Source organism: Heliangelus exortis, chromosome 17, assembly GCF_036169615.1.
Source record: "Heliangelus exortis chromosome 17, bHelExo1.hap1, whole genome shotgun sequence".
Lineage (NCBI taxonomy): Eukaryota > Metazoa > Chordata > Aves > Apodiformes > Trochilidae > Heliangelus > Heliangelus exortis.
Window position 1 is genome coordinate 468048 of NC_092438.1, and position 12657 is coordinate 480704.

General features: G+C 36.5%; 1 protein-coding gene across 4 annotated transcripts in view; it reads right to left on the reverse strand.

Annotated features, from left to right (window-relative positions):
- Nucleotides 1-1168: 1168 nt before the first annotated feature.
- UNKL (unk like zinc finger) overlaps nucleotides 1169-12657 on the reverse strand; it is a 61305-nt gene continuing 49816 nt past the window's right edge. For 3 of the 4 annotated variants that reach the window (XM_071761232.1, XM_071761234.1, XM_071761235.1), the window contains 5 exons: nucleotides 11920-12012; nucleotides 9255-9485; nucleotides 8406-8605; nucleotides 7322-7576; nucleotides 1169-5184 (listed from right to left, as the gene is read on the reverse strand). In XM_071761232.1, the coding sequence (XP_071617333.1) occupies nucleotides 5029-5184; nucleotides 7322-7576; nucleotides 8406-8605; nucleotides 9255-9485; nucleotides 11920-12012 (935 nt within the window). In that variant the 3' untranslated portion in view covers nucleotides 1169-5028. The remainder of the gene's footprint in view (nucleotides 5185-7321; nucleotides 7577-8405; nucleotides 8606-9254; nucleotides 9486-11919; nucleotides 12013-12657) is intronic. The other variant, XM_071761233.1, reaches the window with a different exon arrangement.

Here is a 12657-nt window from a genome sequence, read left to right on the forward strand (position 1 = left end):
GGGGAACAAACAAACCAATCATCAGTAAGCACATTAAAAAGGTTTCACAGGACAAAGGAGAGGAATTCAACAAGAATGAGGTACAGGAGAGAGCTGAGGAGGTGTTGAGGATAACAGGCCAGCTACAAAAGTGACTCATCTTTTCAACCCAGAGACTCATCTTTTTCAGTGCTTAAAAACAGCATTAAGACTAATAGACAGGATTTTGATCACATTCTTAGCATCAAAGCAACACTCTCGCTGGGGGCAGAAAAAGCTTCCAACCTTGCAGCACTGCTGGAGGAGAGAACCCTGCACAGCCACAGTATATGCCAGTCAACCCATCTCGGGGCCAGAACCATAAACCACACAGCCTTCATGCTACTGCTCCGCATCCTGCTCGGGCAGCAAAGCTGAAAGGAAAACTTGACTCTTAGAAGTAAAAAAGTAATTCACCCTAGGGAGGAGAGAGGGAGGGAGAAAAAACCTTAAAAATACCTCATATTGTTGAGTCCATCATCTCTGAGGATCCACTGATACCAAGTACCTACAATGAAACTTTGTAGAATGAGAAACTAGGATGTTCCATCCTAGAACGACTTTTTCCTAAATGTAGTTTATAGAACACCGTCCACAACACCCCCTCTTCAGAAGTACTGTGGAGTACACTTCATGCTGTGCGGCCATGGTGGTAGGAAGGACTGTGCCTAGATGACAAACATGGTTGCTGTATGTCACATGCTACCATTTTGTATAAAGTGAGCATAAATAGGCTGCCGTTTCTAGTATCCCTAGCACTGGAGGATATGAGAGGCATGGACTACAGAAAGAGGCAAGACTTACGTGCTTCTCTTAAACAGCATCTCGTTTCCACTGTTAGGGACAGAAAACTCTGTAACAGAGTGACAATAGCTCCAGACCAGTAGGCCATTCTGCATGTTCTTAGGACACGTGGTACAGAGAGGAATGGAATGGAAAAGTGATTACATTGTAATTACTCTGATAATCTCTGTCTGGTAGACCATTCTGCTGAATCAATTTTTTGTATCATATTTGTTAGACTTCTTTCTATGCATGTCAATTCCAGCGGCTGAAACTCTGAAATGATTAGGAATGCCACAATTAGATTTCAGAGGGAAAACATATATGGGAATTTTCTGAGTCGCTAAACACAGTGTAGCTCAGAAAGAAAGATCAAAATTTTATTTCCATGTTCATAATAAAAATAATTCCACAACTTCTGTAAACCATTGCACAAATGCTATAGTGTAGAAAATTTTAACTGTTAACATTTTTAAACAGTTCACTACTAGTAAATGAGTATGCATTATAAATAATACTTTGCATTAAGAATAATTTCAATTACTAAATCATTTGTCTGTACACTCAAAACATTAACAGCTTCCATAAATTAATATGGGTATAAATTCCATATTTATTTAGGGTCAGATGATGACCACAGTTACACAAGTACAGTGTGATGGTAATAATATTACTACCTGTATTTAATAGTAGGATACTCTGAATGGCAATACAGAACAAAACAAGTATGTCTTCAATAATCTGCTATTCAACAAAAATTAATAATAAGCCTGTAACATGCAGCTTGGGATCTAACTGTAATTAGTGTACTTCTGGTTAAATTACAGCTCCTAACTGTAAAAACCCTGAGAAATCACAATTTTAATCTATTATTCCCCAGGCAAAAATAATTGTGAGAACATAATGGCATTCATATTAAAAATATATTCTTGCGTAAATTATCACAGAACATTGTCGAATACCAAAATTAATTTTGAAAATCTGTTTAGTTTGTTTTCATGTATTTCATTAATTAAGCAAATTACCATATCATAGTCTTGCTAAAATATAATATTAATGTATCCAGTTTCTCGATAGTGTGTATAGTACAAGGATGAATACTTACAAAGGTCAGGTTTCACTCTGGACTTCTTCCAAATAGTCATATCTAGTCAACAGTACATGTTTCCTTACACTCCATTTCCTTACACTCCATTTTCCTTACACTCCACTCCAGTTCTTGTGTAGAAGAACATATTTATTTCTATTTGCAGTTAACTTGCTTTAATATAAGAAACCTTTGTTAGTAAGTCCTCATAAGCAGAATTCTGTGAAGAACAACTGTATCCTTTTCATATGACTGCCATGCATGATGATGCATGGTCACTGAATCCTCCAGTGACAACCTAAGGATTCATCTTTAATTACAGCAAGCCGCCCAGTCAGGAAATTTCACACATAGCTATGTGTCTTTGGCATGGTTTTTTCCTTCTCCACAAAATAGTAATTCAGTATTATTAAAATGCGTATGTAATTCAGCATCAAATAAACTTACACAAGAACACCTGTGAAATTTTCAGTACACACATCATTATTTTCAAGATTCATCATTGTAAAACACAAAACATACAAGAAAAAGCATGACTAAATATATTAATTTCCTCTAAAAATGTAGCACATATAAACTATGAATGTTAAAGTGATGATTCACACTCCAAGTATTGTTTACATTCCTTTTTTTTTGTGTCATGAGATTAGGAAAATCTGTTACTACCAAAAAAAAAAAAAAAGGACACCAAAAATTAGCCCTAGGACATAGGCAGATACCCTAAAATACACATGAACAACAAATAATTTTGACAAGATATCACAAAACCACATTTTGTATCTTGTGGGTAACAAACACCAAATGGCTGTATACGAAAGCATAATGTGGCTTAAGTTTTTTCTTCTAAACTACCAAAGCAAAAATTTTCACTAAGGTATTTCAAAACATTTTTGTGAGCACACCAGTTGCAGAATGCTGTTCCACACTAGGTAAAAATATACTAAACCTGTGTCTAAAATAACTGCTTGTTTGAAAAGCAAGTAACATAGTTTCAAGCTCTAATTATGCCTTACCCTTTGATTTGCTCACTGTTGAAAAAAAAAAAACCAATGCTTATATAAATAATTTTCTTTAGTCCAAAGTGTTGTTCAGGTTCAAAAGTCAGTTTTTGTCATAGACTGCAGAGATTAAAAAAAATACATTCTATGACAGCCAAACTTAGTTCTTCTAAAAACAAGTTCCTTGCTTTATAAGTCAAAAGCTGCCTACACCTTTAGAACAGCAGTATCTTATTTTGAGGGGAAAAAAAAAGTGTTTGTAAAAGCAAATACAGTCCAATTTTATATATTTCTCAGTACAAACAGCTTAGAGAAACTGGTGTAGAGTCAGAAAATCACACTATTAAACCTAACTTTGGTCTTTAAAATTATCTTCAGACAAAATTTTGAAGCAGAAGCAAGTGGAAATGTATCTCTTATCCTACTTCACCCTTCCCAGGAGGTCTCCAACATTCCTGCAGATCAGCATGTCTTAGGAATGCAGTGACAAGCCTGTACATTTAGTTCTCACAGAAAATGTTTAATGATTTTTTTACTAACTCAAGCCTTTGCACAAAGAATGCTAAAACCCAAACGAAATGGTCATTTCAGTACTTTTGGCATGGGCCCCTTATTTAATGCTGAAACAGTTCTAAAAGTTCTGTTTTGACAAGATTTTCAGTTTACATCTTGTTTTTCGTTTTAGCATGACTGAATTTTAAATAGATTATCTCTTTGCTGCCTGTGTGAACTCAACTTCTTGTACTGAATACAGTAATATGAGGACACAAAGCACAGTAGAAGGTCATTTCAATCAATCTAAGCTGTACTAAGTGTTACATCTGAATTTAAGAGAAAAAACAGTAATGCAAGCAATTATTCCATGTAAGAAAAGTAAAATTATATGGTGTGAACATGCAGTAGCTAATAAACTCCTCATTTTAAACTGCACGTTGCCAATTCAGTAAGTTCCCAAGCAAGGATATTACCACTTTTTAAAACAAACGCTGTGTCAAAGTGCCACTGCTTGATTACATACTGAAATAATTTTGTAGTTTTCTTTAAACAGGCATTACTTCATTATTGAAAAAAGTGTATTCTAGAATACTAATAAAAGCAAAAGACATACTCCAGTCACTGTCAAACTGTTCAATACAAAATTAAGCAATAGGAGTTATCTTCAATTTTAAAATTTTTATGTCTTCTGTCGTTCCGTAGGATATTGGGCATAGGCACTTGGTAATATATATATATCTGTTCCCAATGTGTATCACCCAGGTTAGGGGATGTACAAAAACTTTAAGACTACAAACATCCAAGCTAAGGGAGGCATTCAAATGCATAGTTACTTCCTAAAACTCATATGTTTTACAAAATTGAAAACATGTCTTTGAATATGAAAGCATATGTGCCTCACTATTTTCATCTCTGCTGGTACATTTATAAATCCTACAGTATGCAGTTAACTTACAAGTGGTAGTAAAACCTAGTCATTCTGTGATTTAACAGTAAAACCATATGAAGTATTTAAATTCACAGTACCATATAACACATCATATTATTGCATATTAAAAAAATAAATGTAAGACCTAGAAAGCAGCTTGAAGCAATTTACAACATATCTTCTAACAAAACACAGTAATTGAAAAGTACCTTTATATTAATCAGAGTTTTATAAACATCTAAGTAAAGATAGCATTAGACTGATTCCAAAATACTGTCTCTGGCATTCCACACACAACAGACATGGCAATGGGATGAGCTGTACTGTTGAGTGTGTAGTTACTAGCTACTACATCTATGTATCCATCTTCTGCTAATTAAAATAACAGGTATAAACACTTAATTTGGGCATTATGGCAAGAGTTATACAAAGTGATTACAGTGCAAAGGAACTGAAGTAGTTTGTGCACTAAGTATGTAACTGGAAGTCAGAAAAGGTCATGGTGGGATTAAGGGGGAATAAAAGAACTTCAAGACTGAAGCTGATATGTAAAGCTGAGAAAGTCATGTTCTCTAAAGCAACTAAGTTTCTCAAACTAAAATGGAAATCCCCTTGACACTATTAAATGGAGTAATTATGAGTGATATAATCCTTTTACAAAACAAAAAACCATAAAATTATTTAATGCATAAACATGATACGAGTACTACACCTGTATGTTACCACAGATTGTTTTTTTTCTCGCAGCAGGGACATTCTTCTTGTGTAGCTGCACAGTCATCACAAAGTACGTAATGTTGACATGGATTCAGGATAATGCTACGATCACCTTCAAGACATATGATACATTTCTTTGACTGAAGCTGAACAATTACCTGTAACAAGATTATTGCACTCCGTAAAAACCAATCCAAAGTATACAGTTGCATTCTAGAAGCTTTAAACTCAGCTGTCCAGAATAAACTTCTAATTCAACAACAAAAATTAGTAGTTTTGGTAGGACAGGTTGAGAGTTGAGAATCATCAGGACAGAGCACACACAAGTATCTAGGACTGAACCCTTAGACTGACATTTTCCTGTGTAATTGGGATAAGTGATGTGAAAAGGCAAAAACAAACTAAAACAAAAAATAGAGGAAATAAGCCTTTTTCATTGTCATACTCTCTCATTTTGCTATTTCAAATCAGTTACATTTTGCCATGCCATGGGAGATATATGCATTAGGACAAAATGGAAGTATCCTAAATGTGCAATACTTGGAATAAAGATCAGGGAGGATGTTACAACTGCAAATAAATGTTACTTAAGGCATATCATATGTCTTATAAGCCAATAAGTGGCAAATAAGCCATATCAAGCCTATTAAGGAGCAAAAATAAATTCTAAGTATATAAAAGCTCTGATAATTTTTGAAGAAGACATGGTTTGGACTAAAAGAAGGGCCTAGAATGCTGAATGTGACACTGCCTAAAACAGCAACTTTCTCCTGGAAAGAAGAGTAGGTGAGAAGAGGCCACAGTGGTAAAGGAAACCTGAGAAACTGAGGAGTTGAAGAAGTGGTAAGGGTTCTTTCTGATCAGTCTAACCTGGCCAAGATGACTTCCATTCCAGGATGTAATGACTTTTGTTAAGAGATTCCATGACTCCTTTGCTTCTCTTTAAAATCAATTAGGAGGAAAACAACAGTGGTCTCTAATCCAATCAAGAATCCTGTAAAGTTACTTTATAACAGGAGACTGGTAATTAGCAAGTCTCACCCTTGTCCACCTACTTCATTTGACAGATTTATATCACGTTTTAAACTCTTCTAAAGAGAGGTTTTTTGTTTAGTTGGTTTCATGGTTGTTTTTTTTTTTTTTTTGCTTTGTGGTTTTTAAGGCTGTAGTTCATACTGATATACTGATACAGATGGCACAAGACAGGATATGCAATGAGACAGAGAAGACACTGCTGAACTCATATAGGTACTAGAATATAGCAGACTGTCCCAGTACACTATCAGGGAAGACCCTGAGCAACCTGCTCAAGCTGACCGTACCAGCTGCGGGCTGGACTGGACGATCTTCAGAGGTCCCTTCTAATGTCAGTAATTCTATGTTCCAAGTCTGTACTGGCCTCTTTTGACTCTCATGAAGCCCCACCTGGAGTCCTGCACCTGGAGCCCATTGTACAGGAGGGACATGGAGGTGCTGGAGCACATCCAGAGAAGGGACACAAGGATGATCAGAGGGCTGGAGCACCTCTGCTGGGAAGACACTGAGAATGTTGGGGTTGTTCAGTCTGGAGAAGGCTCTGAGGAGACCTCATTGTGGCCTTCCAGTATCTGAAGGGGCTACAAGAAAGCTGGGGAGGGACTTTTTCAGATGTCAGGTAGGGATAGGACATGGGGGAATGGATTCAAAGTGGAGAAGGGGAAACTTAGATTGGAAGTTAGGAAGAAGTTCTTCACCATAAAGGTGGTGAGACACAGGAACAGGTTGCCCAGAGAAGCCCCATCCCTGGGAGTTTGGAAGGCCAGGCTGGACAGGGCTCTGAGCAACCTGATCTGGTGGGAGGTGTCCCTGCCCATGGCAGGGGGGTTGGAACTAGATGATCTTATAGGTCCCCTCCAATGCTGAAAATTCTATGACTGCACAACTCCAAGGAGCAAACTTCATCACTTACCATACAAATAAAAAGCATGTAAGTGTTTTAATTAATTTGGGGCAATAATTATTATTTACTTAAGTCGTGCCCAAAACATTGGGGGTAAAAGCTGGCTTTAATATTTTTTTTAATCACCCCAATGATTTATCTGAATCATTTGTAACCTGTTCTGGTAGTTGATCAAAAACTCAGAAGAATCCATCAGGTTGAGAAAACTAAACCGCCCTTTATTCTTTAAAAGAAAAACTTAACACTGAGAGCAATGTTGCTCTTTGAAATTAAACCTGGCATAAGTATGTCATTAAAGGTTACTAAAACATCAGTTTCAGTTAATCAAAAATAGTTCTGCAGATGAAGAAACTCACCTCATCTATTATTTCCAAATCCAAGTGCAGCCGATTTTGTAAGGAACGAAGCTTTGGCAAGGATATCTTCTCTGTATCTCCATAGGTTTTCACATATGGTAATGTAGTAGATAGAGAAACAGCTAATTGCACCTTCAGCTTTTTTAACTTATTTTCCACTTCCTCTTTCTTCTGAAGAGCAAGTTGTTTGTCTGCATCTGCAATGTCAGCACGTTCTTTTGCTTCTTGAGCCTCTTTTTGCCATGTATCACATGCCTGAGAGAAAGAGATTTCAAGAATACAAAAAAATACATTTTTTAAATTAACAACAGAAGAGCAAATTCAAAAGCCTCCACTGATGCCTGTAATCTCTCATTTTAGACATAAAAATGCATTTTCTGTCAAATTTAATGCTTGTCCCTTCTTATCCTCCCTTCCAATTATCAATTCTTCTTGTTTTGTCGTAACATAATTTTTACATATTATCACTGTTACTTGTCCATAAACAACCAGAAGCTTTTACAGAGTTCTATAACTGAGACACATTTTAAATGCTAAATTCATAAATTAATGTCAAGAAACATAAAAAAACATAAGAATTTAGTAAAGCTATTTAGCTACTCCTTGACACAGAGAAGACAACACAAGTGGAAGGAAAGTTCTACAGAAAAGGCACTACACCAGCAGTTATCAACATCAGTTTGACTGCTGATGGCTAGATACTGTCCAGGTACACTCTATAACCACAGCTGATGGCAAGCCTCTATTTCTTTGTGTTTATTATCTGAAAGAGGTATGGAAGCGAATGTATGTCTTTAGTTACTTAAACATCAATATACATTGCTGTTCAGCTCTACCCTGGATATGTTTAAGTGCCACAGTCTAGAGGCAGATAAACTTTCAAAAAAAACCTGCCCTTTAAAAAGCTCAATTTCTTTTATTCCACTAGCTCATTCTGAGGATGGGGAAAACATTTATTTGACAGATAGTACTAGAAATCTGGGTCCAATGATAAGAAGATACATAAAAAGGAAAAGCAATAGGAGCTACTTGTTTGTTTAAAACAAAACAAATCTGTTTAATTTATTACCATAAGGTAGCATACCTGTTTGACTTGTTGCCAGGATTCTTCCCAGTGCTTTAGTTTTCTCTTGGCATCATCAAGTTCCTGCCTAATTTGAGTCAAACACCCACTGGTGTTTGAACTTATTGAGGGGGTAAGGCCACTGCTTAGTAGCGGGGATGGACTAGAAGAGAAACTCCCAGTTACAAAGTCCCAAATGCTCCCTGTAACACCACTTAAACCTGTAAAACAAAGAAAAAATAATCACTCTGCACACACTGCTGCAAAATGTTTCATGCACTAAATAAAATAGATGTGGCCACATACACAAAATTTATACTTTTCTCTGCAAGACCCATCACAGTATTTCAGTACCTTCAGAAATGCAACAGTCTGAGAAATGCTTAAAGTATTTAGAACAATTCAGGAGAGTTACATGTTTTTCTTTGTTGCCACTTCTAATAAATGAAAGTACAAGCCACAAAAGAAGGAAAAGTAGAAATTTATATACAAAAAGCTTTGCTCCTAGAAGCTCATTCATCATTTTGATTCTTCCTTTATCTCTATTTTGTGTTTTCCTTTAGTAAAATGATGCAGCTTAAATGCATTCGTGCTGCCTGTATGTCAACTGCTGTATTTTACCCTTTTCAAATGCCTCTGTAGAGATCTCCTCTACAAAGACCTCTTCCTTAAGAATGGAAGTTCAGTCCTTTAACTTTTTCCCATGTAATACATATAACTCCATTATCACTACTGTTAACAATTACAATAGCCAAGCTGTGCTGTCCAGATTAAGTCATAAAAACCATGCAAAGCCTTGAACCGAACATTTCTTACCTGCCATTGAGTTCCCTCTTACAACGCATAAAGTGCAGCCTTCCTCTTACTTACCTAAAGAGTTGTGAGAAGAGGCTGCGGTGCCTAACATGCTATGTTCTATCTTCAAAGGCTGAGGCTGCTGGGGGTGAGGAGCCGTAGTGGATGATACAAAGGACTGAGACAGCGATTGTGAAAGAGAACTGAGTGGAGAGGTTGAAAGGGATGATGATGAATGTGAAGATGAGGAACGAACAAGAGAACCTGGTATACTGATAGGTGCTGAACTTCCCAGTAATCTTTGACCTGTATGTGCATTAGGAAAAAAAAAAAAAACACAACAGAACAAAACAAACCAACCAAACAAAAAGTATTTGTTCCAAAGCAGTATGCAGACATATTTATTTTTACAACCAGCAACTAATGGAATTGGAAAAAGACTGAAAATTAAAGGATTATGAAAACTTTGGCTTTTATTGTAATACATAAACTAGAGTTAAACAAGTGAGACTATATACCTTGAAAATCATTCACAGTAAATCATACTAGTGATTACATCCACTAGTAAATCAGACATAGCTCTATTTCCTCTATACACGTTTGCTTTTGTTCAGTAACTTAATATATCAAATGTACTTAACTCTCTATGAGAGCTGAGTTTGAAACAAACTAAAAATTAATAATAATTGAGTCAAACAAATGCACTGCTCACAATTTCCCTAAACAACAACAATAATAATAATAATAATAATAATAGTAATAATAAAAATAAAAAATAGGTATGAAAAAAAGCATCTCCAATCATGCAATTACTTGAATAAAAGTGCACAGGATGCAGTGCATCTTATGGTCAGGAAACAGTTTGGCATTTATTATGAAGATTTTATTAATCAATATTGTTTCAATATCAACAAAAAATGACATCACCTTTTCTTTTAAAAAGATAGGAGTCAAAAAATGATGGGTCATGATTATAGTTTTCTGGTTTTGCTTAAAAAAGATGAATTCATGTGATCAGAGAAAACATTCCTTTTAGAAGTATTTCAAAACAAAAAGACAGGGATGCTCATTTTAAGTTGCATTAGCACAATGTCTTAAAAAATCTATCTGTAAATACTTGTTACCAAGGTCAGCCTCATGACTATATAGTAAGATACAGGACAGATATATAACAACCAACATATATAATACAGGTGAAGTCACCAAAGAAACACTGTATGGCATAGCAGCAGAAAAAATATTCCTTTTTCTGGTTCTTACAGTATTCTCAACAACCAGTTGCACTTTTTGCGTTTTGGGAAATACAGTCAGCATGCATTTTATATAGGGCAGGGGGTGCCCAGGAGATATTTCATATTTTGGTGCAGGGGGTGCCCAGGAGAGGCCAGGGCTTGCCCTGTGGCAGACACAGCCAGCACTGGCCAGCTCCAGAGGACCCACTGCAGGACACTGCCATGTCTTTCAGCCGTACTTTGTGGCACCTCTGGAAAAACATACTTAAGAAAAGGCAAGAAAAATGCCATACAGGCAGAGGAGAAAGTAACAAAAAGCATGAGAAGCAACCCTGCAAAAGTGAAGGTCAGAAAAGAAGGAAGGGAAGGAAGTGCTCCTGTCTCCAGAGCAGAGATTTCTCTAGAGCAGCCTCTCTGCAGCCCATAGAAGGTTTGGAAAAGACTACTGTACAAGTAGGTACTTCCCTGCAATCTGTGGACAGGACAAAGTCAGAGCAGGTGGATACTGACCAAAGAACCACAGCCCATGGAGAGCCCATGCAAACTTTTCTCCTGAAAGCAATGATAAGCAATAATAAACCAGGGTGTAGATACAGTTGTTTTATCCTTCTTGTCTAGGGCCACAGGGAAAGAAAGACATGAAAGAATATGGTTTTGTTTGCCCAAGTGGAAGCTGAACACATATGCACAACCAACTTATTGATGACTGTAGACCTCCTTCAAAGAAATGCAAACAAAAGAGATACCAGGAAAAAAAAGGAAAGCAGTACAAAAAAGTGTCTGTTCTCTTGCTTCATGATTCCCAAAGGACTAAGATAATGGAATCATAGTTCCTCAGTTTTCGCTACCTTTTTTTTCTCCTCTTGATTATTTTCCCTTTTCCACTTTCATTATGAAAAGGTGGCAATTTAATTTCTTGATGTTCCACCCACCCTTCATCCTTCCTCTCTTCCCTGCACTGCTCTCCTTTGCTGTCTTCCTCTCCTTTCCCAGAAGAGGTCAAATGGCTGACTACTTCCCAACAGACCTTCAACTAAATTGCTCCTTCCAGGTTAGAATCATAGAAAGATCAAGCTCTTAACTCACAAGTACTAGACATAAAGGTTGCTAGCTCCTTCTCCCCACTCTATCTCTCAACAACCGCCTAACTATGGAAGTGCCTGTGGGTACCCAGAGCACATACTGCTTGCTATTGGACGTTAGCAGTGCCCAGCATGCAGGCAGCCAAGCTCAAGCTTAATGCCTTTCTTTAAAGGCATAGAAGTCCTTCCATCAACTATTATGCTCATGGGCCCAAGCCATTAAGAGTGTTAAAAACCCTCCAAAGTATTCACTAGACTGATCCCTTGCAAAATAAGACTTTTTTGGACCACAAAGATAAACAGCTGGTACAAAACTGAGCACTTTTCTTTAAAGTCTTTGCTGTTGTTAACTATTTTGATGAGTAAAAATTTAGAAAGGTAAGGAAGAAAGGTATTTTAAATAATTCTACAAATTGGAGCTCTTACTTGGCAATCCAAGGTCACTGCCGTCTTGATCTTTGATTTCTCTATCTATGGATGTGATGTTCACATCATTAAAATGCAAATCTAAAGCAGATCCTGTTAAACAAAGCAATGCAGCAATTTATTATCCTTGAATTACTCATAAAACTATAATGATGGCTGCAATAAGGAAACTTTATTTTAGTATTTTTGTTACTGCTTCCATTACAGTACTCTTTCACATTTAGGTCGTGATTTTAAGCAGATAGTGAAGGAAATCCCCTTAAAAGGGAAAATTTTCATATAAGGACTTTACAGCTCTTTAAACTGGCAAGAGGAACAGGGGATAATGAAGAAGTGATGATCTACCTTGATAAATAAATAAATCTGTGTCACCCTTTGTGTTCAGATGCAGTACAACAGAAAATGAGGAAAAATAAGACTTGGATACCTGAGTAAATATGTTTTTTATTATTATCTAATAAAACCAGGTATTATACCTGAGAAAGGAACTGTAAATGCCCCTTTCAACAGTTAGCCCTTGAGGTAACCAAGTATCAAGGCACACAGATACAGGGAGTGTCAGAATAGCCATATGCTGATGTGCAATATTTTAAAATAAAGTAAAAATAAAAATCAGTATTTCATTTAGACTAAACTGTTGGACTGCTTCTCATTTTAACGCTTATGTAAGTCTAAAATTTCACTAGGAAATACCACGAAAGAGTTCTGAGCAGTGTACTTATTAGGTCCACTGCTTCT